At 46.3% G+C, this 26223-nt stretch overlaps 2 protein-coding genes across 4 annotated transcripts in view; one reads left to right on the top strand and one right to left on the bottom strand.

The window, feature by feature from the left end:
• LOC310773875 (sex comb on midleg-like protein 4) lies at nt 1-25084 on the bottom strand (the record flags this gene model as incomplete). The annotated part of the gene is made up of 8 exons (XM_083633868.1): nt 24969-25084; nt 20299-20532; nt 19741-19870; nt 13448-13648; nt 9790-9951; nt 7522-7746; nt 7039-7184; nt 1-126 (listed from the first exon to the last, which is right to left on the bottom strand). The coding sequence occupies exons 2-8, from the start codon at nt 20524-20526 to the stop codon at nt 1-3; spliced, it is 1218 nt and encodes a 405-aa protein (XP_083489994.1). The 5' UTR covers nt 20527-20532; nt 24969-25084.
• Nucleotides 24610-26223, top strand: part of afg1la (AFG1 like ATPase a) — a gene marked incomplete at its 5' end in the record, with an annotated part of 28924 nt that continues 27310 nt past the window's right edge. For 2 of the 3 annotated variants that reach the window (XM_083633865.1, XM_083633864.1), the window contains one exon: nt 24610-24736. In XM_083633865.1, the coding sequence (XP_083489991.1) occupies nt 24610-24736 (127 nt within the window). Of the gene's footprint in view, nt 24754-26223 lie in introns of all 3 variants that reach the window. The other variant, XM_083633866.1, reaches the window with a different exon arrangement.

Genomic DNA, 26223 nt, shown 5'->3' with positions numbered 1-26223 from the left:
TCAGAACTTGGTCTGCTTTAGTTTGTCGATGTGGTAGCAAAGCTTCAGGGCTGGCCCGAGCTTCAGTCCAAGGTATTTCATGATCATGTCACTCTTTAGAAGTAGCAAGGCATTTCCATCTATCTCCTGTGAAAAGCAGAAGTTCACGTCAAATCAACTGGAGAGTGGAGACTGCTAACTGTTCCACAATACAGACTGACCGCTAACTAGGGGTGCTCCAAAAAATCGATTCTTGAAAGGATCGCGATTCTTAATGCCACGATTCCTGGATTGATTCCAAACTCCCAAGAATCGATTCTTCTTCGTATCGTAATTTTTTTTTTTTACAGTGCACCTGAACGCAACATGCAAGATACCGGCTGAATAAGTGTCCAAATGTTCATGTCATTCTGGCCAATAAACATTTCAGTCTGGATATCTTTCGGTAACACTTTACAATACTGTAACACAAAAAATGGGTAGTTATTGAGGAACTAGTCAGGAACTAACCATTAGTTCATGAATAGTTAATGATTAGTTCCTGAATAGTTAATAGGTAGTTCCTTAATGGTAGTTACTTAGGAACTGACCATTAGTTACCATGTTAACGAACCAGTAAGTAATGATTACTTCCTTAAAAATATTTTTTATTTTTATTTTGCTAGTTCATGAGTAGTTAATGGGTAGTTCCTTAATGACCCTTAATGGTAGTTCCTTAAAGATCCTTAATGGTAGTTACTTAAGAACTGACCATTAGTTACCATGTTAACGAACCAGTAAGTAATGATTACTTCCTTAATTTTTTTCTGCTAGTTCATGAGTAGTTAATGGGTAGTTACTTAAGAACAGACTATAGTTGTTACTAGGGAATTAATCATTAGTTCATGATTACTTTACCATTAGTTACCATGTCTGTGCCCCCTCAAGTAAAGCAGGGCTTCATGCTTATTGTTACTAGGGAATGCATCATTACTTCATGATTATCTTACCATTAGTTACCATCACCCTACCCTACTGTATAACAAATAGATAGCTAATTTGGTAGAGACTAATAATCTTGCATTCTTGGGGCCAAGGGTTCAAACCTCACCTGGAACAACTCTTGTATTTATTTGTTATAGGTAGGGTGATGGTAACTAATGGTAAGATAATCATGAAGTAATGATGCATTCCCTAGTAACAACTAAGTATGAAGCCCTGCTTTACTTAAGGGGGCACAAACATGGTAACTAATCATGAACTAATGATTAATTCCCTAGTAACAACTAAGTATGATCGCCCGCTTTACTTGAGGGGGCACAAACATGGTAACTAATGGTAAAGTAATCATGAAGTAATGATGAACTCCCTAGTAACAAATAAGTATGATGGCCTGCTTTACTTGAGGGGGCACAAATATGGTAACTAATGGTGAAGTAATCATTAACTAATGAGTAATTCCCTAGTAACAACTATGGTAACTAATAGTCTGTTCTTAAGTAACTACCCATTAACTACTCATGAACTAGCGGGAAACAATTAAGGAAGTAATCATTACTTACTGGTTCATTAACATGGTAACTAATGGTCAGTTCTTAAGTAACTACCATTAAGGAACTACCTATTAACTATTCATGAACTAATCATGAACTAATGGTTCATTCCTGACTCGTTCCTCAGTAACTACCCAATTTTTGTGTTACAGTATTGTAAAGTGTTACCTATCTTTCAATAATCGTTATGATTAAAAGGCTAAAAGTAATCTCATGTGTAAGAAATGACTGTTCTACATTGAAGTAAAAATGTAAATAATTAACTTGTCGGTTTTGGATTTTTTTAGCTTCAAGAGTGCATTTTTGTTCGTATGACCTTCAACACAGGCTTTGAGAATCCCGTGCCACTTACTGATACTTATGCTTAAATTAACACACTCATATTGCAAAATGAATTTAGGCCCTGACTGTAATACTTCAGAAGTTGAATTTGAAGTTCAGCATTAATACATTTGTCATTTTTTGTCTTAGATTTACCTTTGTGTGTAAAACTACATAATTGAGAATCGATTCTAGATTCTGGAATCGAGAATTGTTGGAATCGAGAATCGATTCTGGAATCGGATCGTGACCCCAGGAATCGGAATCGGATCGGATCGTGGCTTAGCCGGATCGGAGCACCCCTACCGCTAACTGTACCACGATACAGACTGACCGCTAACTGTACCACGATACAGACTGACCGCTAACTGCACCATGATACAGACTGACCGCTAACTGTACCACGATACAGACTGACCGCTAACTGTACTATGATACAGACTGACCGCTAACTGTACCACGATACAGACTGACCGCTAACTGTACTATGATACAGACTGACCGCTAACTGTACCACGATACAGACTGACCGCTAACTGTACTATGATACAGACTGACCGCTAACTGTACCACGATACAGACTGACCGCTAACTGTACTATGATACAGACTGACCGCTAACTGTACTACGATACAGACTGACCGCTAACTGTACCACGATACAGACTGACCGCTAACTGCATCCATGATACAGACTGACCGCTAACTGTACCACGATACAGACTGACCGCTAACTGTACTATGATACAGACTGACCGCTAACTGTACCACGATACAGACTGACCGCTAACTGTACTATGATACAGACTAGGGCTGTTGAAACGAATTTTGATATTCGAATATTATTAGAATTTAATAATTATGAACGAAATTCGATTATTATTATTTTCACGTCACTGCCATTGACGTATTAATACGTCAAAAATAATCCAACGGTTGACTGCCAATGACGTATTAATATGTCAAAAAAATGAATTTTTTTTTTTTGACCGTGGGATGTGCATCTAACCCTTTTACATCTCTTATATAATTATTGGAGCCACCGAACGTTTACAACCCATTCCACCGAGCCACTAAGTGGCGACAGTGCCCTCCTGACTAGAGAAAGGCAAGCAAAAAGCAGCCATTCTCATGAAAATGGATGGGGGAAAACGCTTTCGTTTTCGCGCTGATTGCTGGCGATGCGGGATTGCAAATTTGCATAATAGATTACAGGTGGAACACACTTTGAAACACGCAGCATAAATATGACCAGAATCGCAAAAGCTTCTCTCAACCAAAACTCCAAGAAGCGAGCGAGTCCATCCAGACTTCCTCAAACAGCGGCCGCGCAGACAGGCACAGGACAGCAGCAAAGCAGTGAGACTGGTGACAAGCTTGTGACGGCCGCTGCAGCCAAGAAGAACGCCCACGGAGGGAGGAGTTGGAAGCAACTCTCCCTCTCGCTCTCTCCCTCTCTCTCTCTCTCTCTCTCTCTCTCTCCCTCCCTCCCTCCCTCTCTCTCTCTCTCTCTCTCTCCCTCTCCCCCTCTCACTAGGATTAAACCTAGTGCGTCTCCGGGAGAGAGAGAGAGAGGGAGGGAGAGCGAGAGGGAGGGAGAGAGAGAGAGAGAGAGAGAGAGAGAGGGAGGGAGAGCGAGAGCGAGGGAGAGAGAGAGAGAGAGAGAGCGAGAGGGGGAGGGAGAGAGAGAGAGAGAGAGCCAAAAATGAATGGTTAAAGTGACTGTTCTATCGAATTTCACAAAAAGCCGTTTATCTCTGAATTATTTTTCTGACGCTGAAACCATGCTGTATTCAACTGCTAATGCTTACATAACTACTAACTCTACAAACTAACTATTTTAGACAGAGAAAGCACACATTCTATTAGTTATTTTGAGATATTGTGTGTTCACAAAATCTTAGCAGAAAAGAATCCTCGGGTCTTGAAAGATGAGCCAGAATCCTCAAAAAACCCCTCTGGCAGAAGCTAACTACAGTAAAGAAAAAACGTCTGGCAGTGAATGTGTTAAAAACGAATTTTTTTTTTTTTTTTTTTAGAACACTAGAACAGTGACAAGTTCTGACAACATACTTGAAGAAAAGAGTGTTAACTGAAGTTGACTGTTGAAGCTGCTATACTGATGTAAACCTACCTGTAGCTCTTAAAATGTATGTTCATTCATTGTTAACTGAAGTTGACTGTTGAAGCTGCTATACTGAATGTAACCCTGTAGCTCTTAAGTGCAATACGTGACTGATTTTTTTTTGTTCATGGCTCATTGTTGTTTTGGCAAAGTTTACTTATTTGTTTATTGATAAGGAGCTCAAACAAAGGCTGTGTCTTTTTTTATTATCAATTATTTTATTTTAGCATTTCAGACAGCACCAATACATCACTGATGAATATTAACTAAGCTCTGGTTATCTGACCTATTTTCTAATGCAATGAATGTATATGTACATTGTACAAGGAACATGTTTTCTTAAATAAACATCATTGCTGGACTATTTGTGATAAGCCTAATATTATTTTGAATATTCATCCACCATTCACTTTTCCATCTACATTTGGTAAAATGCTTAGAAAAAGTTTTACTTGGTCAAACCCAAAGATTCAGCTATATTTAGAATCAGAACATAACATAAGAGAAGACAACAATTCACTCAGACCAAATTTTTTTTTTTTTTTTTTTTAATTCAATTAAAAATTAATTAAAATATTCGAATATAATTCGAATATTAAAATGTATAAAGCACTGAAATTCGAATTTGATTATAGAGGGAGATTGACAGCCCTAATACAGACTGACCGCTAACTGTACCACGATACAGACTGACCGCTAACTGTACTATGATACAGACTGACCGCTAACTGTACCACGATACAGACTGACCGCTAACTGTACCACGATACAGACTGACCGCTAACTGTACCACGATACAGACAACATTTCTATTCACCCATATTCTGCTGGATCTTCATTCCAGCCAGTTAAAGGTACATTCAGCGATGTTTTTTTGTGTTAAAATAAGTGTTAAATGGCTCTATATTCTGACAGCAATCACTGAAATAGAGTGTTTGGTCAGTGACTTGAAAACCCCAACCCCCCACTGTCCTCTATCTCTCTCCTGTAGTCCTGCATGCAGGGCGGAGGTATCTCCGCAACCGTAACTCGTAGATACTCACAGATGGTGGCTTTGGATTCGGGGAGAAGAAATACACATAGCCTTTTAAAAGCATTGCGATCCGACCTTCCATTTCCCAGAAAATGTCAACTTCTCTCTGATTGGATAAAAATTGGCGCAGACCTCAAACTATCCAATCAGAGAAAAGTTCAAATTTTTTGGTAAACGGAAGGTCAGATCGCGATGCCTATAAAAGACTATTGGCTCTATCTTCCGACAGGCACTATCCCCTAATAGCGTGTGCGCACCTGTTTGCGCGTGCCTTAAGGCATGGGAAGATATAGCATTCCGCCTTGCGCCGTCCGCCAGGTGTTCTGCCGAGTTTTGCTCCCCCGCCAATCAGCAAAAAAAAGCATCCCCACCTCACGGGAGCATACTTGTAATGATTTATACAGAAATGTAACTGTTTAAAAGTGATATAATTGTCTGGTAGACGTGACTTCCCTGATTTCTAAGTTAAAACAGCCCCGAAATATGTTGGGGATGCAATTCTCGGCCAGGATGCGGAAACGTTCACGGCATGTGTCGCAAGCGCAAAGAGCCGTGCCAAAATCATCTGCTCACCAAAATGCCTGCGCAAACGGGATTTGGGCGGTAACTACCAGAATTATTCACAGGCGTGGCCAGGCAAGGCTGGGCATTACGTCAATCAAAACCAATCAGATTCCCGTCTCGCATGTTTGCGCGAGGCATGCAATATGCTGTAATTCTCTCCATGCATAATAGAGTATACTCACTCATGCGAGGACAGAGAGAGCTTATTGACAGATCGTCTGTGGTGCCAACGACCCTCCGGGTTATGAAGGTAAATAGCCTATGTCCATTGTCCAACAAGTTTTCTCAATTCATTTCCCTCTTTGCGATGTGATAAAAGTTTCTCAGTGAGTTATAGTTGATTGCCTCACTGAATTATCTGCTAATACCCAATTTTAGCAGCATAATTTGATGTCCTGGCATGGCAAGGCTGTGCGTAATGACATATCCAAAAGGGATTTTACTTGCACTGCGCTGCGCTGCACGGAGATTATGGTGCGCAACCCAGCGCAGAGAGGTATTTGCACGTAAGAGGTCCTTTTCAAAGCTCTTAGCGCAAAGTAATTGCGCGCTGCTGACGATAGTATAATGCCATCTATCACCACATTTTAGCGCTGAAACGCCTGCTTTGGCTTGTGGCAGCCAATGCCCAGTACAATTATCACAGGCATGCGCTTGTGTCCGCCCCCAATTTGCATTGTGCACAGCGTTAAATGAGCGCAAACGCTAAATTAGCGCTTTTGGGAAGATAGAGCCCTATATGTATTTTTTTACCCCGAATGCAATGCCGCCATCCGGGGTATGGTGGCGCAGTCGGTACCGCTGTCACCTCACAGCTAGAAGGTCCTGAGTTCGATTCTCGCCTGGGACGCTGTGGACGCTGGAGTTGTGACCCCCCATATCTTCAGTGCCTACTGCCCAGGTGGGCTATCTCGTCGAAAGGGCCTTTCTGTGTCGAGTTTGCATGTTCTCCCCGTGCCCCCCAGGGGGTTCCTCCGTACATAACCCCCCACTAAACACATGCAGAAGATCGTCATCCGACCAGTGACGACCACATCCGAAGTTGGTCCCCGGGCGCTGGAAAGAAAAAGCGACCACTGCTCCTGGTCTGCCCCCCGGAGGAAAGGACAAGCCTGGATGGGTCAAATGCAGAGGACAAATTTCACCGGCCACCGTCAGCATGAGTGTGTGTTTGTGGCCGCATGCATGTGTTGAAGTGTTCGTGTGACAATAAAAGACGGGCTTGTCCGTCTGAAATCGTGTTTAATCGTGTTTCATCCCTGAGTCTCGGTTGCGGCGATACGTCCGCCCTGCATGCAGGACTACAGGAGAGAGAGGGGGTTCCGAGTCACTGACCAAACACTCTATTTCAGTGATTGCTGTCAGAATATAGAGCCATTTAACACTTATGTCAACACAAAAACATCACTGAATGTACCTTTAACAGAAAATAAGGGAGGCTGTCAATAACACAGTGTGGGGGGGGGGGGGGGGGGGACAACTCACATGTTTCCTAAAGACGTCTGCGTGAGGGCCGAGGGCCTGGGGGTCCGCGTCCCTGATGAACCAGACGACGTCTTCCACAGACCAGGTGGATGGGTCTTTATTGGGGGGGGGCTTGGACTCCTGCGACTCAGAAGATGCATTATAGCCTCCTGGGAGAATAGAGAGCAGGATGGAGAGGTAAGATCAAGGAGGTTCTAGATCTTGATGGTGAATCAAACAAAAACAGATTGAGATACGATGAGCGTGAGATTGGTTTCGCCTCGGACGGCCTCCAGTGTTGCCAGATACGGCTGATGGTTTCCAGCCCAAAGACTGTTCAAAAACCTGACAAAACGCACACACAAAAGCACCCAAGCAAATAAAGGGTCTCTATGAAACAAGTCCACCCGCCCAAGTCCATTTCCCCCCTCAAACAACGCAAGCCAAAACAGCCCAATTGGCGGAAAAACCCGCCCAATCTGGCAACACTGACGGCACTGTTACCTGTCCTGTTGCTCTCCAGGAAGGTGTTGGGGCTGCTGGAGGCCTGCCGGCACATGCCCATGGGGGCGGAGCCGTTGGAGAACTGCTGTGACGAGCGGAACCCATAGGAGGACTTTGGCGAGTAGGAGGAGCTTATGGAGCTGAAAGCAGAGTCGCCGGGGTCCACGGAGTAGCGTTTGGCATCCGACTGGTCTAGATGGTAATCCTCAGCCATCGATGTTTCCGCTGCATTTGGTGGGACACAGAAGACACGTTCAGGACGAGCTGGAGGGTTCAGACACGTTCAGGACGAGCTGGAGGGTTCAGACACGTTCAGGACGAGCTGGAGGCTTCAGACACGTTCAGGACGAGCTGGAGGCTTCAGACACGTTCAGGACGAGCTGGAGGCTTCAGACACGTTCAGGACGAGCTGGAGGCTTCAGACACGTTCAGGACGAGCTGGAGGGTTCAGACACGTTCAGGACGAGCTGGAGGCTTCAGACACGTTCAGGACGAGCTGGAGGCTTCAGACACGTTCAGGACGAGCTGGAGGCTTCAGACACGCTCAGGACGAGCTGGAGGCTTCAGACACGTTCAGGACGAGCTGGAGGCTTCAGACACGTTCAGGACGAGCTGGAGGCTTCAGACACGTTCAGGACGAGCTGGAGGGTTCAGACACGTTCAGGACGAGCTGGAGGCTTCAGACACGTTCAGGACGAGCTGGAGGGTTCAGACACGTTCAGGACGAGCTGGAGGCTTCAGACACGTTCAGGACGAGCTGGAGGCTTCAGACACGTTCAGGACGAGCTGGAGGGTTCAGACACGTTCAGGACGAGCTGGAGGCTTCAGACACGTTCAGGACGAGCTGGAGGGTTCAGACACGTTCAGGACGAGCTGGAGGCTTCAGGAGAACCAGGCAGCCGGCTGCTTCCGTGTGGACCAGTGCGGACATGCCGAGGCAAGAGTGCTGCCTGCCGGCTTGGAGCGTCGACTGGCCACGGGAAAGAGCCGCGGTAAATACAACATTCCTGGAATGTGAGTTTAACAAACCAGTCACATGTCCTATGCATTCTACATCAAATGTAGACATTACCGTTTGCTTTATTTTGTATGTTACATACTTATTGGCCAAGTTATTAGTTAGTTTATGGGCTAGGAATGCTGCCAGATTACAGGCAGTAGGCATTTGCCTGCAGAACTTTCTCCTCGAAATTAAGATTGATTGACAGCTGTCATTTCGTGATATGATTGGTTGAAATGGGGTAGAAATGTGACAGTACTAGCTGACGTCATGAAATCTTTAAAAATGAACTGTTGATGTGGAAAAAGTGTGAAAAACGCAGGTGAAAAACTGTGCAGGTCCCTGATTGGCCCGATTACATTCTAATTTCTGTAAATCGTTGGGGGGGGGGGGGGGGGGGGGGGGGGGTGTGGAAGTCCCGACTGATCCGTGGAGCGAAACGGAATGTGAGTTCACGTGATCTCGGGACAGGGTTTCACCAGGCTATGCCAACCCTAGAATTGGGTTGTATTTGTACTGTAGCTTCTATAGAGAGCCGCAGGAATGAGTCTGGAAAACATTGATGCTAACACTGCCGGTTCTTCACTGTTTTCGCCTATGGGATTTTTTAATGGGCTTTTGGCGCGATGCTTCAAATAAGGTCTGTGATTAACGCAAGCTTATTCAAACGCGAACCAGTGTTCAGCAGGATAATCTTCACACATGAGGACCACTTTTATGAGTTTTGAAGCTTTTACGTGCCGTTAAAAGGGCGACTAGCTAGCAAACGGCTAAATTAGACTACACTGTTGAGTCGACGGGGATATTATACGTCAATAACGTCATCACTTCAAAGGACGAACACGGAAATTCTCCTTCCCTCACCTGGTTCAGCCCGGGGTAATCAGTGCACAGCAGCGCACACATCAACAACACTCCAGGTTGAGTGGTGAGGTGACGCGGAAGCCTATGCGACACTGTGTGTAGTTCTGGATTAGCTTAGCATGAGCTTTTTTTTACTTCTAGGGCTCGCATTTATGCTTCAAAACTCATGAAAGTGGTCCTCATGTGTGAAGATTATCCCGCTGAACACTGGTTCGCGTTTGATTAAGCTTGCGTTGCCCAGAGACCTTATTTGAAGCATCGCGCCAAAAACCCATTCAAAAATCCCATAGGCAGAAACAGTGAAGAACCATGAAGTCCGGGACTTCCGCGTTCCGACTACAAAAACACGTCATCCCTGTGGCTCTCTATTTCAGAGACACAAGTGTTGGAAAGTGGATGATCACCATCTGAGTGGTAGGAGCCACCGCTGTGCTGGGTGATGGGCTGGTCGCTGAAGAGGTTCTCACAGTGCAAGCTGCGGCAGAGCTTCTTCAGGAAGCGCAGCACGTAGCCGATGCTGTTCACCACCGGGAGGCTCAGGAGGTGCTGCTTCCCATCGAATGTGGCTGCAAGAGCGAAACATAGAGGCCATTTACACCTGGCGCTAACGTGCGTTTTCTCTGATCAGATTGCAATCAGATTGTGTTTTATCACTTGAAATGCCAGGTGTAAACTCCCCCAAAACGCATTGAAGAAGGATTGCAATCTGATCGGCCAAACCACCTCCGGAGGTGGTCAGGGATGCATTGTGTACACATTGAACACAAGTGTAAATGCAATGTGTCCTCTCAATCTGGATACAGCAACTTTATGCGGATTGAGAGGACAACCATTTCTGCCATCTGATTGCAATCAGATTGCAATGGCAGAAAACGCATGTATACGCCAGGTGTAAATGGCCTCATAGAAACACTTAGACATAGAACAAAAACATAGAACAGTTAAGATGCGATTGATTGCTAATTAGGTCATTTTTGCCCTGATAATGATTGGGATGATTCTCGAAGCCACCTTTAGTACCAGTGTTGGGGGTAACTCATTACAAAAGTAACATATTGCATGTAATATATTCCTTTTACTGTAGCAGTAACCCAGTAATGTAACCTATTACCAATAGGATTTCAGTAATATTATACCAGTTACTTTGTCAAGTAACACAAATTACAAATTGGGTTATTTTTGTATTTTTTTTTTTAACCAAAGCACATATTTAAATAAAGATAGAATCATTTCCTAATCAAATTGTCAACTGTGTTTTTGTTTGTTGTGTTTTTATGCAAATAACCACTACAGACAATAACAAAGAAAAGGATAACTTTTAGAATTTTGGACGGTTTACACTGACTTCAAAACGGTTGAAATTATTTTTCGGGATGGTTCCGGGGCGGCGACGTCATTCTGCTACTGCTGCTATTTTGGAGAATGTAATGCAAAAGTAGTGTAATAAGTTACTCTACACAGACAGTAATATTGTAAAGTAACTTATATGTAGTACTGTATATTACATTTTGAAAGTAACTTGCCCAACACTGTTCAGTCCAGTGGCGTAGCGCTAATTGCCAAAGTGGTTATACTGGCTCACTGTATGGGAATTCGGCAAATGTGTAGGTGTAGTGGAAACTGTACTTTAGCCATCCCCTATAAACCTGTGCAACCCCTCAGCAGCTACCCAATCAATCAATCTCATTTTAAATGTGCTATCTTGCCTGTATATCACAGAGTAAATAAACTGATAGGAGTAGCATCTATCGACTAAACAGAAACACCTGGGGCCGGTTGCACCAAGTGGTCTTAACTATGCCTGGTCGTAACTCCTACGTCGGTCTTAGTTAAGACCAGTCTTTAGAGTGGATTTATGCCTGTTGCACCGACACGGCTTACGTCTGGTCTTAACTATGCCGGTCGTAGCAATGCGCGTCCATGTGAATTGCCAGGGAATGCACCCTGATTGGATGATGTTGCAAAAATGTGCCTCGCGACCTGCTTGGAGCGCACTGTGCCACTACGCTCTCTCAGCCACTACTGTAAAACACCCTCCCTCCTCCCATCCTCCCTCGCTCCGGGGGAAAAATGGCGGCGATTGAGCCTGCAGACAGTCTGAATGAAATTGAATGTAACGTTCCCAATTCTGTGTATTAAATTCTAAAATATTAACGGCAACATTTGGGAAAGCTAAGCCACACAACTAGTTAGTTATAATCTAACATCGTGGTTTCAAAGACGGAGAACTGGCTGTGTTACGACGATGACGGTAAGGACTCAAAAAGGTCTCCGGGGAGATCTCTGTTACAGGCAGGCTCTACGCCTCCTCCTGACCAGGTGTAAGAGTTACGCCTGGTCGTAGTGAAAAGAAGGCTTAAGCCGTCTTGGTGCAACCGGTGTAGCTGTTAGGTCGTAAAGTTACGACCAACTTAGCTTAAGACCAGTGTAAGACCAGTTGGTGCAACTGGCCCCTGAAGAGGAGGCTACGTTCACACAGCAAACCTTATATTAGTGCTTGAATCTGATTTGTTGCTCACATCTGATTTTTTGTGCGGCTGTTCACACAGACTTTTTAAAAGTGGCCCATATCAGACTCCAGTGTGAACACGGCCCTGAAGTGACCCGCATGCGCAGAACAACAACAATAACACCACACGCAGCACACTGCTGCTCTACATAAACCCAGAAGAAGACAGCAGTAAACATGGTGGCAGCTAGCTGACGATGTTGTTTAATCTGTTTACGGTTTAATTTACAAGTTATTGTGCAGTGGAAGCCAGCGAATACGGGAGCAGATGATAGCGAAGAAGAGGAGAAAGAGAGACAACATTTTAATAATGGCTTTCTGTGCAGCAATAGCTGCTACTTCTTGCTAATACTTATAAGGTCTAAAACCTCACTGTCCCTCCACTGATTAGCTCCCTCACAGCTGTCCTCCATGTTTGTAATCACAATCTGCCCGCTTCGTCCTCCCTCCTCCCGAATGTCGCTCTGGAATGACGTAAAAGTCACATTGAAGCATTAAGTCAGATATGGGCCACATGTCTGTTCACACCAGAGTCACATTCCAAAACTGTTTTTCCACATTTGAAAGTAGCCCAGGTCGTCTTTTAAAAAAGTCACTTTCAATGTGACTTGTACTGTTCACACACAGTCATGAAAAAGACTGACCTGAGTCACTTAGGGGGGGAAAAGATTAGATTCAAGCACTGAGGATGGCTGTGTGAACGTAACTGACTTGATGCTCACATCTGATTTTTTTGTGTGGCTGTTCACACAGACTTTTTAAAAGTGGCCCATATCCGACTCCAGTGTGAACAGATCACGGACATGAAGTGACCCGCATGCGCAGAAGAACAACAATAACGTCACACACAGCACACTGCTGTTCTACATAAACCCGGAAGAAGACAGCAGTAAACATGGCGATAGCTGACGATGTTGTTTCATCTGTTGTTCTCGGGCTGCGTTCCAATACCCATACTTCCATGCTATTTAGTAGGCAAAAAAAAAGAATTTTAATTTCAATGCCCGCGTGTTGGTCCTCCCCCTGCCTCCTCCCGCCAGTGCAGAATAGTGAGGAATGTCCCTCTGGAATGACGTCACATTGAAGTGGTGGACGCTGCCAGGACATTTTTGGATATTGAAGACATTTCGGGAGATGACTTGTCTGGGCCACAGTATGGATATTGGGGTGAATGGGCGCATTTTGGTTGGACAGTTTTTATTGATATTGTATTTGCACTATAGTTTTAGCAATACAGTAGGTGGCGGTAATGCACCATTTAAGGATGCCAACTGCCATAAAACTCAACAGAAGAAGAAGAAGAGGTCACATTGAAGGATTAAGTCAGATATGGGCCAGATGTCTGTTCACACCGGAGTCACTTTCAAAAACATCAGATTCGAATCTGATGTTTTACTACATTTGAAAGTAGCCCAGGTCGTCTTTAAAAAAGTCACTTTCAATGTGACTTGTACTGTTCACACAGTCATGAAAAAGACTGACCTGAGTCACTTAGGGGGGAAAAGATTAGATTCAAGCACTGAGGATGGCTGTGTGAACGTAGCCTAAGAGACCTGATATCTTCTCTCCACCGTAGCCTTGGGTGAGCAGAGTGAACACAGCTTTCTGCTGGAAGGCGCTGTCGATGCAGCCTTGGACGGCCTGCTGAAGCACCACGGAGGGCCTGTCTGGCCCAAAGTGATCTGGGAGCTGCTGCACCTTCTTCCGGTCCAGGTTGGGGCCCGTGTTGGCCTGCTTGTTGATGTAGATACAGACTGACAGAGAGGGAGAGAGAGAGAGGTAGACGCAGTATGGGAGAGAGAGAGAGAGTGGGACAGAAGAGGACAGAGGAAGAGATATTCACCTAAATTGCATTGTTTTTCTGTTTCATCTGTTTCAACAAATCAGTTCAAAGGTCACATCTTGTGTAAAACAAGATTTCCTTGTGTTTCTTTGATCATAAAGGACTTGGTACGTGCCAGAGCCGTGTAGATGGAAGAGTCCCGACATCTCTATTCACTCCAATGGACCCGTTTTTTACTCTCAAGAGTTCCAGGAAGTAAGGTCCTGGATTAAGCAGCACTGTCGAGTTGCAGCAAAATAGACAGTTTGTGTTGTACTCTGAAAGGGTTTTTCCCCCCTTGAATCTAATTGCACATTATCAGCTTTATTTTCGCATGCAAAAGTAGCGCGAGACCCATTCCTGGCTGTTCATTGGCCAATGAGTCTCGCATTTTGGTCCTCCGCTGACGCCACTCTCTCTCTAGAGGACACTAGTAGGCCTACGTGCTATTCACCTTATGCAGCCCTGCCCATTGTATCACCACTTCCTGTTCAAAACGGCGGCTTGTTTTACCTGCTCAAACTAGTCTGACTCACCTGGTCAAACCTAGTTTGACTCACATTATGAGTCAAGACTAGGTTTACGAGTCATAGGAAGTCTAAATACAATCAGGAGTTCTGATTGTATTTAGACTTCCTGTTAGTCTCTCGAGCCATAACGTCTCTTCTAGGGATGTTCATCAATTATCGAAAATCGATAATCGATCGTTAAGGATTGGAATCGATCCTGTGGCATTTGGATCGATTTTTTAATTATTAAAAAAAAAAAAAAAAAAAAACATTTTTTTTTTTTTTTTTTTTTTTTTGGACTAGGTTTGGGTGGAATTCGTTCCTCCTCGCCCCACTCCATTGCACAGCCGACTAACGTGAGGTGGAGCTTCATATAGTCTCTAGTTTTCTGGCTGGGCACGGGCCTTTGTGCCAACAAAACTGTTTTAAACATGAGAAATTCACACCGGCATGCGCCGGGGACAGCAGTGTTGGAGAGGAGACACATTGAAATAAAGAGTTCATTGAGGAGAACACGTTGTCTTTCGTATTTTCTGCCATAGGCATTCATTTTGTTAAAAAAAAAAAAAAAAAAAAAATTGAAAAAATTGAAAATTTTCTAAGTATTAATAAAATCGATAATCGATAATTGATCGTTAATTCTCACCGATTATCGATTTTGGAAATTTTTCAAAATGAACATCCCTAGTCTCTTCTGCATAAGGTGAATATAAACATCATGGAAGTCTCCAAACACATGGTCCCCAGTAGGGATGCACATCTTGATCAATTTCCTTAATCGATTAATTGGTCATGTTAACGATCATATTTGATTACGGTAATCATGATATTAAAAAACAGCTTTTGAAAATAGAAAATAGAAAATGCAGGGTTTAGGCCTAGTCAACAGGTTAATCAACCAACTAAACGTCCTGCATTAGCTGTCATTGTGCATATGGACGTGACATATTTCAACATTATATTACAATGTTTACAATTAATACTGTGTGTTTGGGTGTAATTCTCCACCCTGGACTTTCTGTCTGATAGCTTGGCTTTCTTCTTCCTCTGTATGAGCAGTGAAAGTTACATTTCGCCCTCGTGGTGTTAAATCATTTCAGCAAAGAAAATAAAAATGACAAAATAGCACATAGCCTACATTATCGATTAATCGGTTAACATATAGTTTGATCGATCAAATTATTAACGATCGATTAATCGATTGTCGATTATTAACATCCCTAGTCACCCGATAAAGCCACAGCAGCCATGTAAGAAAAAGTATGTGTCTTGTCTCCATTTTATTGTAACTTCCGTGATTATCGTTTTGTCTTGTTTTACATGTTAGGACCCCCTCTTAAACGAGACGACTCATCTCGAGGGGTTTTCCTAAATTGAATAAACTTGTATCATCTAGCGCCTCCAAACGAGCCGTCAAAAAGACGTCCGTGATTTTGTGACATCACAAAGTAACACTCATTTCATTGCCCCGCTCACAGCGCCGCCCGGGCAACTGAATGTGGAAGAGCAAACCTTGTTGTCTGTAGCATAGCTGTGTAGCATGTAGCTGTGTAGCATAGCTGTGTAGCATGTAGCTGTGTAGCATAGCTGTGTAACATGTAGCTGTGTAGCATGTAGCTGTGTAGCATAGCTGTGTAGCATGTAGCTGTGTAGCATAGCTGTGTAGCATGTAGCTGTGTAGCATAGCTGTGTAGCATGTAGCTGTGTAGCATGTAGCTGTGTAGCATAGCTGTGTAGCATGTAGCTGTGTAGCATAGCTGTGTAGCATGTAGCTGTGTAGCATAGCTGTGCAGCATGTAGCTGTGTAGCATGTAGCTGTGTAGCATGTAGCGGTGTAGCATGTAGCTGTGTAGCATGTAGCTGTGTAGCATAGCTGTGTAGCATGTAGCTGTGTAGCATGTAGCTGTGTAGCATGTAGCTGTGTAGCATAGCTGTGTAGCATAGCTGTGTAGAATGGAAACATTTACAGGAAACAATCAACTGCACCAAAGATGGATCTATCCCAATAGATCATCTTATCATCTGATCTGATCTGATCAAAACAGCACATAGTTAATGAGAGGAGAGACAGAGCACATAGAGGAGAGACAGATCACATAGAGGAGAGACAGAGCACATAGAGGAGAGACAGAGCACATAGAGGAGAGACAGAGCACATAGAGGAGAGACAGAGCACATAGAGGAGAGACAGAGCACATAGAGGCGAGACAGAGCACATAGAGGAGAGACAGAGCACATAGAGGAGAGACAGATCACATAGAGGAGAGACAGAGCACATAGAGGAGAGACAGAGCACATAGAGGAGAGATAAAGCACATAGAGGAGAGACAGAGCACATAGAGGAGAGACACAGAGCACATAGAGGAGAGACAGAGCACATAGAGGAGAGACAGAGCACATAGAGGAGAGATAGAGCACATGGAGGAGAGATAAAGCACATAGAGGAGAGACAGAGGACATAGAGGAGAGACAGAGCACATAGAGGAGAGATAGAGCACATGGAGGAGAGATAAAGCACATAGAGGAGAGACAGAGCACATAGAGGAGAGACAGAGCACATAGAGGAGAGACAGAGCACATAGAGGAGAGACAGAGGACATAGAGGAGAGACAGAGCACATAGAGGAGAGATAGAGCACATGGAGGAGAGATAAAGCACATAGAGGAGAGATAGAGCACATGGAGGAGAGATAAAGCACATAGTTAATGAGAGGAGAGACAGAGCACATAGAGGAGAGACAGAGCACATAGAGGAGAGACAGAGCACATAGTTAATGAGAGGAGAGACAGAGCACATAGAGGAGAGACAGAGCACATAGAGGAGAGACAGAGCACATAGAGGAGAGACAGAGCACATAGAGGAGAGATAGAGCACATAGAGGAGAGACAGAGCACATAGAGGAGAGACAGAGCACATAGAGGAGAGACAGAGCACATAGAGGAGAGACAGAGCACATAGAGGAGAGACAGAGCACATGGAGGAGAGACAGAGCACATAGAGGAGAGACAGAGCACATAGAGGAGAGACAGAGCACATAGAGGAGAGATAAAGCACATAGAGGAGAGATAGAGCACATAGAGGAGAGATAGAGCACATGGAGGAGAGATAAAGCACATAGAGGAGAGACAGAGGACATAGAGGAGAGACAGAGCACATAGTTAATGAGAGGAGAGACAGAGCACATAGAGGAGAGACAGAGGACATAGAGGAGAGACAGAGCACATAGAGGAGAGACAGAGCACATAGAGGAGAGACAGAGCACATAGAGGAGAGACAGAGCACATAGAGGAGGGCAACAGAGGCAGGATTAGATTTTTTTTTGCAACAGAATTCTTAACCTTGTTTTAAAGACCCATGAGACATGTTTTATACTGTTAGAAATATGGGACCTGCAGGTACAATGAGCTGGACAAAACAAAAGGCTCATAACCAAACCGACCTGCAGGTACAATGAGCTGGACAAAACAAAAGGCTCATAATAACCAAACCGGACAAAACTCACACAAACCCGCTCAAGCAACTGCAGGCTTATGGAAACAAGTGACTCTGTCCACGCAGCCCATTTGCAACCCAAAATGGTGGAAAACCGCCCAATATGGCAACACTGAGTGTTCAGAGTGGGGGGTGTCCTACCTGTGAGCACCTGGGGCGTGGCAGAGTGGGGGGGTGTCCTACCTGTGAGCACCTGGGGCGTGGCAGAGTGGGGGGTGTCCTACCTGTGAGCACCTGGGGTGTGGCCGAGTGGGGGGGTGTCCTACCTGTGAGCACCTGGGGTGTGGCCGAGTGGGGGGGTGTCCTACCTGTGAGCACCTGGGGTGTGGCCGAGTGGGGGGGTGTCCTACCTGTGAGCACCTGGGGTGTGGCCGAGTGGGGGGGTGTCCTACCTGTGAGCACCTGGGGCGTGGCAGAGTGGGGGGTGTCCTACCTGTGAGCACCTGGGGTGTGGCCGAGTGGGGGGGTGTCCTACCTGTGAGCACCTGGGGTGTGGCCGAGTGGGGGGGTGTCCTACCTGTGAGCACCTGGGGTGTGGCCGAGTGGGGGGGTGTCCTACCTGTGAGCACCTGGGGCGTGGCAGAGTGGGGGGTGTCCTACCTGTGAGCACCTGGGGCGTGGCAGAGTGGGGGGGTGTCCTACCTGTGAGCACCTGGGGCGTGGCAGAGTGGGGGGTGTCCTACCTGTGAGCACCTGGGGCGTGGCAGAGTGGGGGGGTGTCCTACCTGTGAGCACCTGGGGCGTGGCAGAGTCGGGGGGTGTCCTACCTGTGAGCACCTGGGGTGTGGCCGAGTGGGGGGGTGTCCTACCTGTGAGCACCTGGGGTGTGGCCGAGTGGGGGGGTGTCCTACCTGTGAGCACCTGGGGCGTGGCAGAGTGGGGGGTGTCCTACCTGTGAGCACCTGGGGCGTGGCAGAGTGGGGGGGTGTCCTACCTGTGAGCACCTGGGGTGTGGCCGAGTGGGGGGGTGTCCTACCTGTGAGCACCTGGGGCGTGGCAGAGTGGGGGGTGTCCTACCTGTGAGCACCTGGGGCGTGGCAGAGTGGGGGGGTGTCCTACCTGTGAGCACCTGGGGCGTGGCAGAGTGGGGGGTGTCCTACCTGTGAGCACCTGGGGCGTGGCAGAGTGGGGGGGTGTCCTACCTGTGAGCACCTGGGGCGTGGCAGAGTCGGGGGGTGTCCTACCTGTGAGCACCTGGGGTGTGGCCGAGTGGGGGGGTGTCCTACCTGTGAGCACCTGGGGTGTGGCCGAGTGGGGGGGTGTCCTACCTGTGAGCACCTGGGGTGTGGCCGAGTGGGGGGGTGTCCTACCTGTGAGCACCTGGGGTGTGGCCGAGTGGGGGGGTGTCCTACCTGTGAGCACCTGGGGCGTGGCAGAGTGGGGGGTGTCCTACCTGTGAGCACCTGGGGCGTGGCAGAGTGGGGGGGTGTCCTACCTGTGAGCACCTGGGGTGTGGCCGAGTGGGGGGGTGTCCTACCTGTGAGCACCTGGGGCGTGGCAGAGTGGGGGGTGTCCTACCTGTGAGCACCTGGGGCGTGGCAGAGTGGGGGGGTGTCCTACCTGTGAGCACCTGGGGCGTGGCAGAGTGGGGGGTGTCCTACCTGTGAGCACCTGGGGCGTGGCAGAGTGGGGGGGTGTCCTACCTGTGAGCACCTGGGGCGTGGCAGAGTGGGGGGGTGTCCTACCTGTGAGCACCTGGGGCGTGGCAGAGTGGGGGGTGTCCTACCTGTGAGCACCTGGGGCGTGGCAGAGTGGGGGGGTGTCCTACCTGTGAGCACCTGGGGCGTGGCAGAGTCGGGGGGTGTCCTACCTGTGAGCACCTGGGGCGTGGCAGAGTGGGGGGTGTCCTACCTGTGAGCACCTGGGGCGTGGCAGAGTCGGGGGGTGTCCTACCTGTGAGCACCTGGGGCGTGGCCGAGTGGGGGGGTGTCCTACCTGTGAGCACCTGGGGTGTGGCCGAGTGGGAGGGGGGGGTGTCCTACCTGTGAGCACCTGGGGCGTGGCAGAGTGGGGGGTGTCCTACCTGTGAGCACCTGGGGTGTGGCAGAGTGGGGGATGGTGGCAGCATCTTGAGGAATGGAGCTCATATCAGGCTCGGGAGTGCTGCTGGGCGGAGAGATGGCCAGCGGCGTCATCACCATCCTGGGTTTGAGCTGGGAACCAAACACATGTTTGCTGTTTATTTGAGGCACATTGCTCATTTAGGCATGTTCAATCTTATAGAGAGGCGGCGTGTTTCAATCAAACTGAAGAGTCATGCCAAGTGGAAAGCATATAGGTTTGTGCTTTGTGCTGCAGATCGTGACTGTGTCTCCAACTGACAAGTCAAATGGAAGTATTAATAAGAACGACTTCATGACTTCCCTCTCATTTCCATAACATTTGACTACAGTAGAACAAAAGTCCGTCATTTGGACTTTCTCTCTGTTACAGTGGGGTGGTCTCACAAAGTCTGTGTGTGTGTCTGTGTGTGTGTGTGTGTGTGTGTGTGCATGCATGTATATTTAAACAAGCTGCATCCACAGACTACATCCTATCTCATCCCCCACCCCCCCACCCCCCTCCTCCCCCCCTGGTTGACCTTGAAGCCTGGTTTTCTCCCCCTCTTCTTTGGCACCTTCAGGGGAGCGAGGGACTCGGGGTAACGGTTTGGGAAATCCATCTTGGCCACATTGCGGAGCGGGGGTCTCCCCCTCTTCCTGCCCGGTATCTTTCCCGACTGGCTGGGAATGAAGGAGGGAGTCACCGCAGCTGATTGCATGTCACTGTTGCTGTCTGCTTTCTGTGCCGTCGCTGCAGGTGCACTCATTTGGAGCTGGAGATGATGGTGGTGGTGTTGGTGGTGTTGGTGGGTGGTGGGGGCACACAAAGGAGAGATAAACAACCATCCATCTCAAATCAGGCATGTTAGAAAACCAAAGACCGTCAAAAAAGAAACCTGTGCACATTTCGCTTCACATGATGAAAGCCTAACCCACGACGACCTATAACAACGACACATTATATCAGAGGTGCGCTATTAGTATTTAGCATCAACAGCAGAGCGGAGACGCGCTGGGACGCATCATCACGGCATGGCAGCGCATACAGCGGCGTGTGTATATATAGCCTATATATACAGCTTAGCATGGGGCCAGTGCAGGAAGAGAGAGAGAGAGAGAGAGAGAGAGAGAGAGAGAGAGAGAGAGAGAGAGAGAGACAGAGAGAGCTAGCGTTTAGCTACACCGTCATCATCCGACAGCACAAAAGGCAGCCATGCATGCAGGAGGAAACACCACCTCCATCCTGCTCTGATGCACACACACACACACACACACACACACGCACACGCACACGCACACGCACACGCGCACACGCACACGCACACGCACACGCACGCACACACCATACCTGCTGTCTTCTATTGTGACTGCCTGAGAGCCGAGCCCTTCTGTCTTTAGTGTCCCAGAGCAGAAGCCGCACGTCGGCGGCTATAAACTAAAGCAAGTAAATAAATAAATAAATAGCTAAATAAACCTAAATAAATAAACGAATAGAATAATAGCCCCTCACAGTGCCGTTAAAGCCATCTTCCGAGTCCAGCTCTATCTGATTCCCCCCCCTCCTCCCTGCTCTCCCGGTCCCTTCGGTGAATGCTGGCGGTGCTGCTCGTTCGGCTCGGCTCGGCTCGGCACGGCTCGGTACACACACACACACACACACACACACAGGCTGCAGACATCTCATTAAGCCTAATGCATTCAGCGGTGGGCAGAGCAGAGGGAGGGGAGAGGAGAGGAGAGGGGGGCGACTGACTTCACCATGGCTACCCAGCTATGAATTACCATTACGATGACAGTGACCCACCCCTCATCATCGCCTAAAGACACACAGCAGCAGCCACAAGGAAGAAGGACAACATGTGGAACATCTCGGCTATAAACCGCAAAGAGACCTCACCGCGTTTTGTACCGATCTACAATGATGACATCCCGCCGGTTATGATTCATCTATAATGTTAAGCGGATTCCCTCATGCAAACAAACACAAAGACCTACATAATGTAAACAAAACGGTTTTTTTTGTTTTTGTTTTTTTGTTTTGTTTTGATCCATCGCGCACTCACCATCCAAAACAGATATATAAATTGGAGGACTATCCCTTGCCCTTTGCTGAATTGCCCTTGTATTTCCTATATACAGTATGTGCGTGCTTCCAATAGCACAGCAGCACCGATCTCAAAGCAAGGCGGATTCCACTGTCATACTGTGCGTGTGTGTGTGTGTGTGTGTGTGTGTGTGTGTGTGTGTGTGTGTGTGTGTGTGTGTGTGTGTGTGTGCCTGCATGAGAGAGAGAGAGAGAGAGAGAGAGAGAGAGAGAGAGAGAGAGCGGGCTCCTCTGTTGTCATGGCAACAAGCCTGTAAGCCTGTAACAGCCTGACAGTTACTATCTCTGATGTGTTTTGTCTGCGAGTCGAGCTCAGTATAGCTGCTGGGGGACAGCCTGAGGACATGCCCTGCATGTGCTGCTGCTAATTGCAATGGGAACATTCATTTTGAAAGTATGAGAAAGTATCCTACTATATTCTCTATGGGAATTCTTTACAACACTTGACTTTTCAATGGCCGTATTGCTGTGTGTTCATCTGTGTATTATTAAGCCATGGGAAATGATTTGTAAGCAGAGACGAAACGATAAGAAAATGTCATATCACGATTATAGTGACGTCGGAAATGATCACGGTTATCAGCAGGTGCCGACTGGGATCATAATTCAGGCCGGGCATTAGATACCAAGCAGGCCAGGCCGATACGGGCCGACGCGCGTGCCGGCGTCCGAAGGGCGGCGGCAAAAAATTTGGGGCGTTTGAAGCTCAATTTGGGCCGTTTGAAGCCAGATTTGGGTCGTTTAAAGCCAGATTTGGGCTGTTTGAAGCCCGATTTGGGCCGTTTGAAGCCCAATTTGGGCCGTTTGAAGCCCAATTTGGGCCAAGTCCAATTTTACAATGAGATGCACCCACTTTAAACCTGAATAAAGTAATAAAACCACTAGTAAACCAGTAGGCGGCGCCTGGCCTGCTGTTCAGTGAGTGGCCTGGCCTGGCCTGCAAAAAAAAAAAAAATTTTTTTTTTGGCAGGCCAGGCCAGGCCAGGCCACCGGGCATTTGCCCGACGTGCCCGATTATGCAGTCCGCCACTGGTTATCAGTATTGTCACGGTGTATTGTTGAAATGTGCTGAAAATGTTCAAAAAGTACTAAAAAAGGTTTGATACACTCACAGAAATCATTTCTCCGAGGCTGTGCGTTTGCATCCGGGAGTCGGTTGCCAACTTTGGTAGATGATGGACAGTTACTATGTACCATGTTTTTCAAAGCGTACGGTTATCGTGAGGAATTTGATCATGGTTATCATTCAAACCGGTTATCGTTTCATCCCTATTTGTAAGCACACAATATGACTGTGTAGGTACTTGTTGAGATCGCCCTCATAGATAATGTACTTACAACAACATTGTCCTCCCACCCAGGACACAAACTCTTTGAAACGCTCCCCCTCGGCAAGAGACTGAGGTTTGTCAAGACCAAAACCTCTCACAGCAATCTTAGAATAATACAAGCCAGTTTGACTCATACCACTAGTCCCCGCCTATCTGGCTTAGAATAGAGGCTGCATCCTGGTGGCCAGTGTCACTTTCAGCACAAGCTCATTCTCCTGTTAAGAGTTCCTATTTCCTGCCTACACAAAACAATATAATAGTTCAAATGTCTTTAAAGATCTGGCATCAGTTCAGATGTTGTTTTGGTCTTCAGACATACTCAACTTCAACCGCAATTACTGAAATCACGGCGAATTGCCTCCTTCTTAGATGGTGCATTCACTATTTGGTCCAACCTAGGCATTCAATCATTAATTGAATGATTTATATTGATAACATAGGGCTGGGCGATAATATAGCCCAAAAAAAGTATCGATATAAAATATTTCCTATCACTCGATATCGATAATTATTGATCATTTTCTATTATACATATTTTTAAGTATTTGATCATTTTGATACAGGGTATATTTGGTAAATGTAGCATAGTCTAACTACACTGTGCAACAGCCTAATTTATTTATAAGGTGATACCGTGTATCTTAGTATAGCAATAATATATACTCACTAGGAGTATGGCTTTTGTATGGTTGCCAAAACAGATGTGAGTGATGTATAATTCTTATGATTAAATAATGACAAGAAAGAAGAAAATATAAAACAATAAATCACGGGTTGGAACACCCTGCCAGCAGTCATTAAAGGCTGCAGTACTTTCAAAGGTTTTAAGTCCTCTGTCAAGAAGTGGCTGAGAGAGGGTCAGTCCTGTGGCCACCTATATGCATTAGTGTGGTCTCATGTTGTTGTGTTCTGACATTGTGTATTTATTTCTGATCATCTCCTCATTTACCACTATGTGATCTTAGGGGATTGCTATCTACCTCTGTGTTATATTTTACTGTGTTATATATTACTAATAGTAGCCTAAGTATCATCATTTGTTGTACCATGTATCTTGATTGTTTAGACACTAGGATTTTCTTTTACATGTATTTGATATCCTGTGCGCCCAGGGACTACAGATGCAAATTAGCTCTTAGCTATCTCTGGTGCAATATGTTTATTGTGTACTGTCCCTGCTCAAATAAAGAATAAAGATAAAGATCAATACGTTTTTTTTAATAAGAAATAATTAACCTGTTTAACACCCCTTCAATTAACAGCCTTGACCATATTACTAGACACGTATTCAATGTTATTTTCTTTTTCTTACATAAAATGAGCGAAACGCTGCCCTCTGCTGGCGGATAGCGAGGCGCAAGTTTGTCTGTTTGGTTTGTTTTAATAAAGTTTTGTCGACAGAATTTGAAACCAAGATGGCGGCGTGCATACCGCTGTCTGTAAAAATGTCACCCTCAGCTGCAGCGGGCTTACGTTATGTTTTGAGAGAGCAGTACACCTCGAGAAAGTTGCTAAAGACTTTGACAGACCTTTCCAGACGAGGTGAGATTCTTATTTTGGTGAGTCGTGTTGTGGCCACGCTGTGTGAAACGTGTTTACCTCACGTTAGAGGCAAGGCAACGTTACATGATCATCAGTGCTGAGTCTGACTGGTTTAACGTTGGCTAACCTAGGTCTACATTTAACCTAATGTTAACGACAATTGCTATCTTCAGATCGTAAATCTGTACGGCTGTAAATGTTTGACAAGTTCGGGTGGGGGGGGGGGACGTACCTTCTTGTTGTTATCGCCAGCCGTGTGTCCTCGTCGTGAGCTTTCCTCGCAGTCAGAATGACCTACCGGTAGTGCAGACTTCACTGGCAGGCTGGACAAATAAACCAGAGAGCACTTCTATCTTCATGTTCTACCTCCATAATGTGGCTAAAACGCTTCCTGACTTGAATTAATCAACTACTACTATTACTACCAGAGACTTTTCATTTATCTTTGCTACTAGTAGTACATAGCCTACATGTGGTTAAACATGGGAAGCACACCCTGGCAGGAAGGGAACACATCATCTCTGGTACTCGCATAAATATGGTTAAAAACATGGATCGGATACCCAGACAAGAAGAGATCATCTAAAATGCGCTACCTACACAAAGAGTATAGAAGGCAAGATACGAAAAATGTTGGTGATTTTTTGACAACAGGCAGCGCTACCGCCATCTTGGCCTGAAAACGCCTCCTTGCGCCAATGGGACAACAGTACAGAACCATGACAGCCAATCAGAGGCAGAGTAGGGCGGGCGAGGCTCCCATGTTGCAACGGCACGACATATTAGATTTCAGTTCTTATCAATCTAAGTTATTCATCATCATCATCAAAGGGAGTATAAAGTGGGCTCTGTTTGTTTCCATTTCTGTCCCACATTGGATGATGTCATCAGTGAGTGACATCGCTGATGATGTCATAGGCATTGTGACATCATTATTGACAAAATCATCTCATGACATCACTGATGATGTCATAGGCATTGTGACATAATCAGTGACATCATTATTGATCAATCATCTTATATAAGCGAGTACATACATCAGTGATTATGTAACCTCGCGTCACCGGGCTCTTCTCGGCGAGAAAGAGCCTGGCTCCCGCCCACAATTGATTTTGTCACCCTACTGGTTCCGGCCTAGAGCCCGCCCTAGACCGGATGGCAGCGTTTCTAGCTCGTCAACTTTCACGTTAACTTGACAATTTGACCCAAGTATCAGAATCCTCTTTCACCGTTTTGACCGGTGTGTCAGGCGGTGGTGGTGGAGATGCCATATTGCATGAACGTTTTGTTTTATGTAACCTAGCTTTGTTTTGATCAGACTCTAGTTTAGGTAACATCACCGCGTCAAGCTAACGGCAACAAAGACGTTGTTAGGCGCATTGCCATCCGGTGTTAATTCTGGGTCCGGGGTTTACGCCCCCATGACAAAAAGCGGGGTGGAAGGTGCCCAGACTAGTGATTATGTGCTATTGCCCTGCGCATGCCAA

The sequence above is a fragment of the Poromitra crassiceps genome, assembly GCF_964638095.1.
Source record: "Poromitra crassiceps genome assembly, chromosome: 3".
NCBI classification, from domain to species: Eukaryota; Metazoa; Chordata; class Actinopteri; order Beryciformes; family Melamphaidae; genus Poromitra; species Poromitra crassiceps.
The sequence above is the reverse complement of the archived record's forward strand: the minus strand, read 5'-3'. Positions and strand labels throughout refer to the sequence as shown.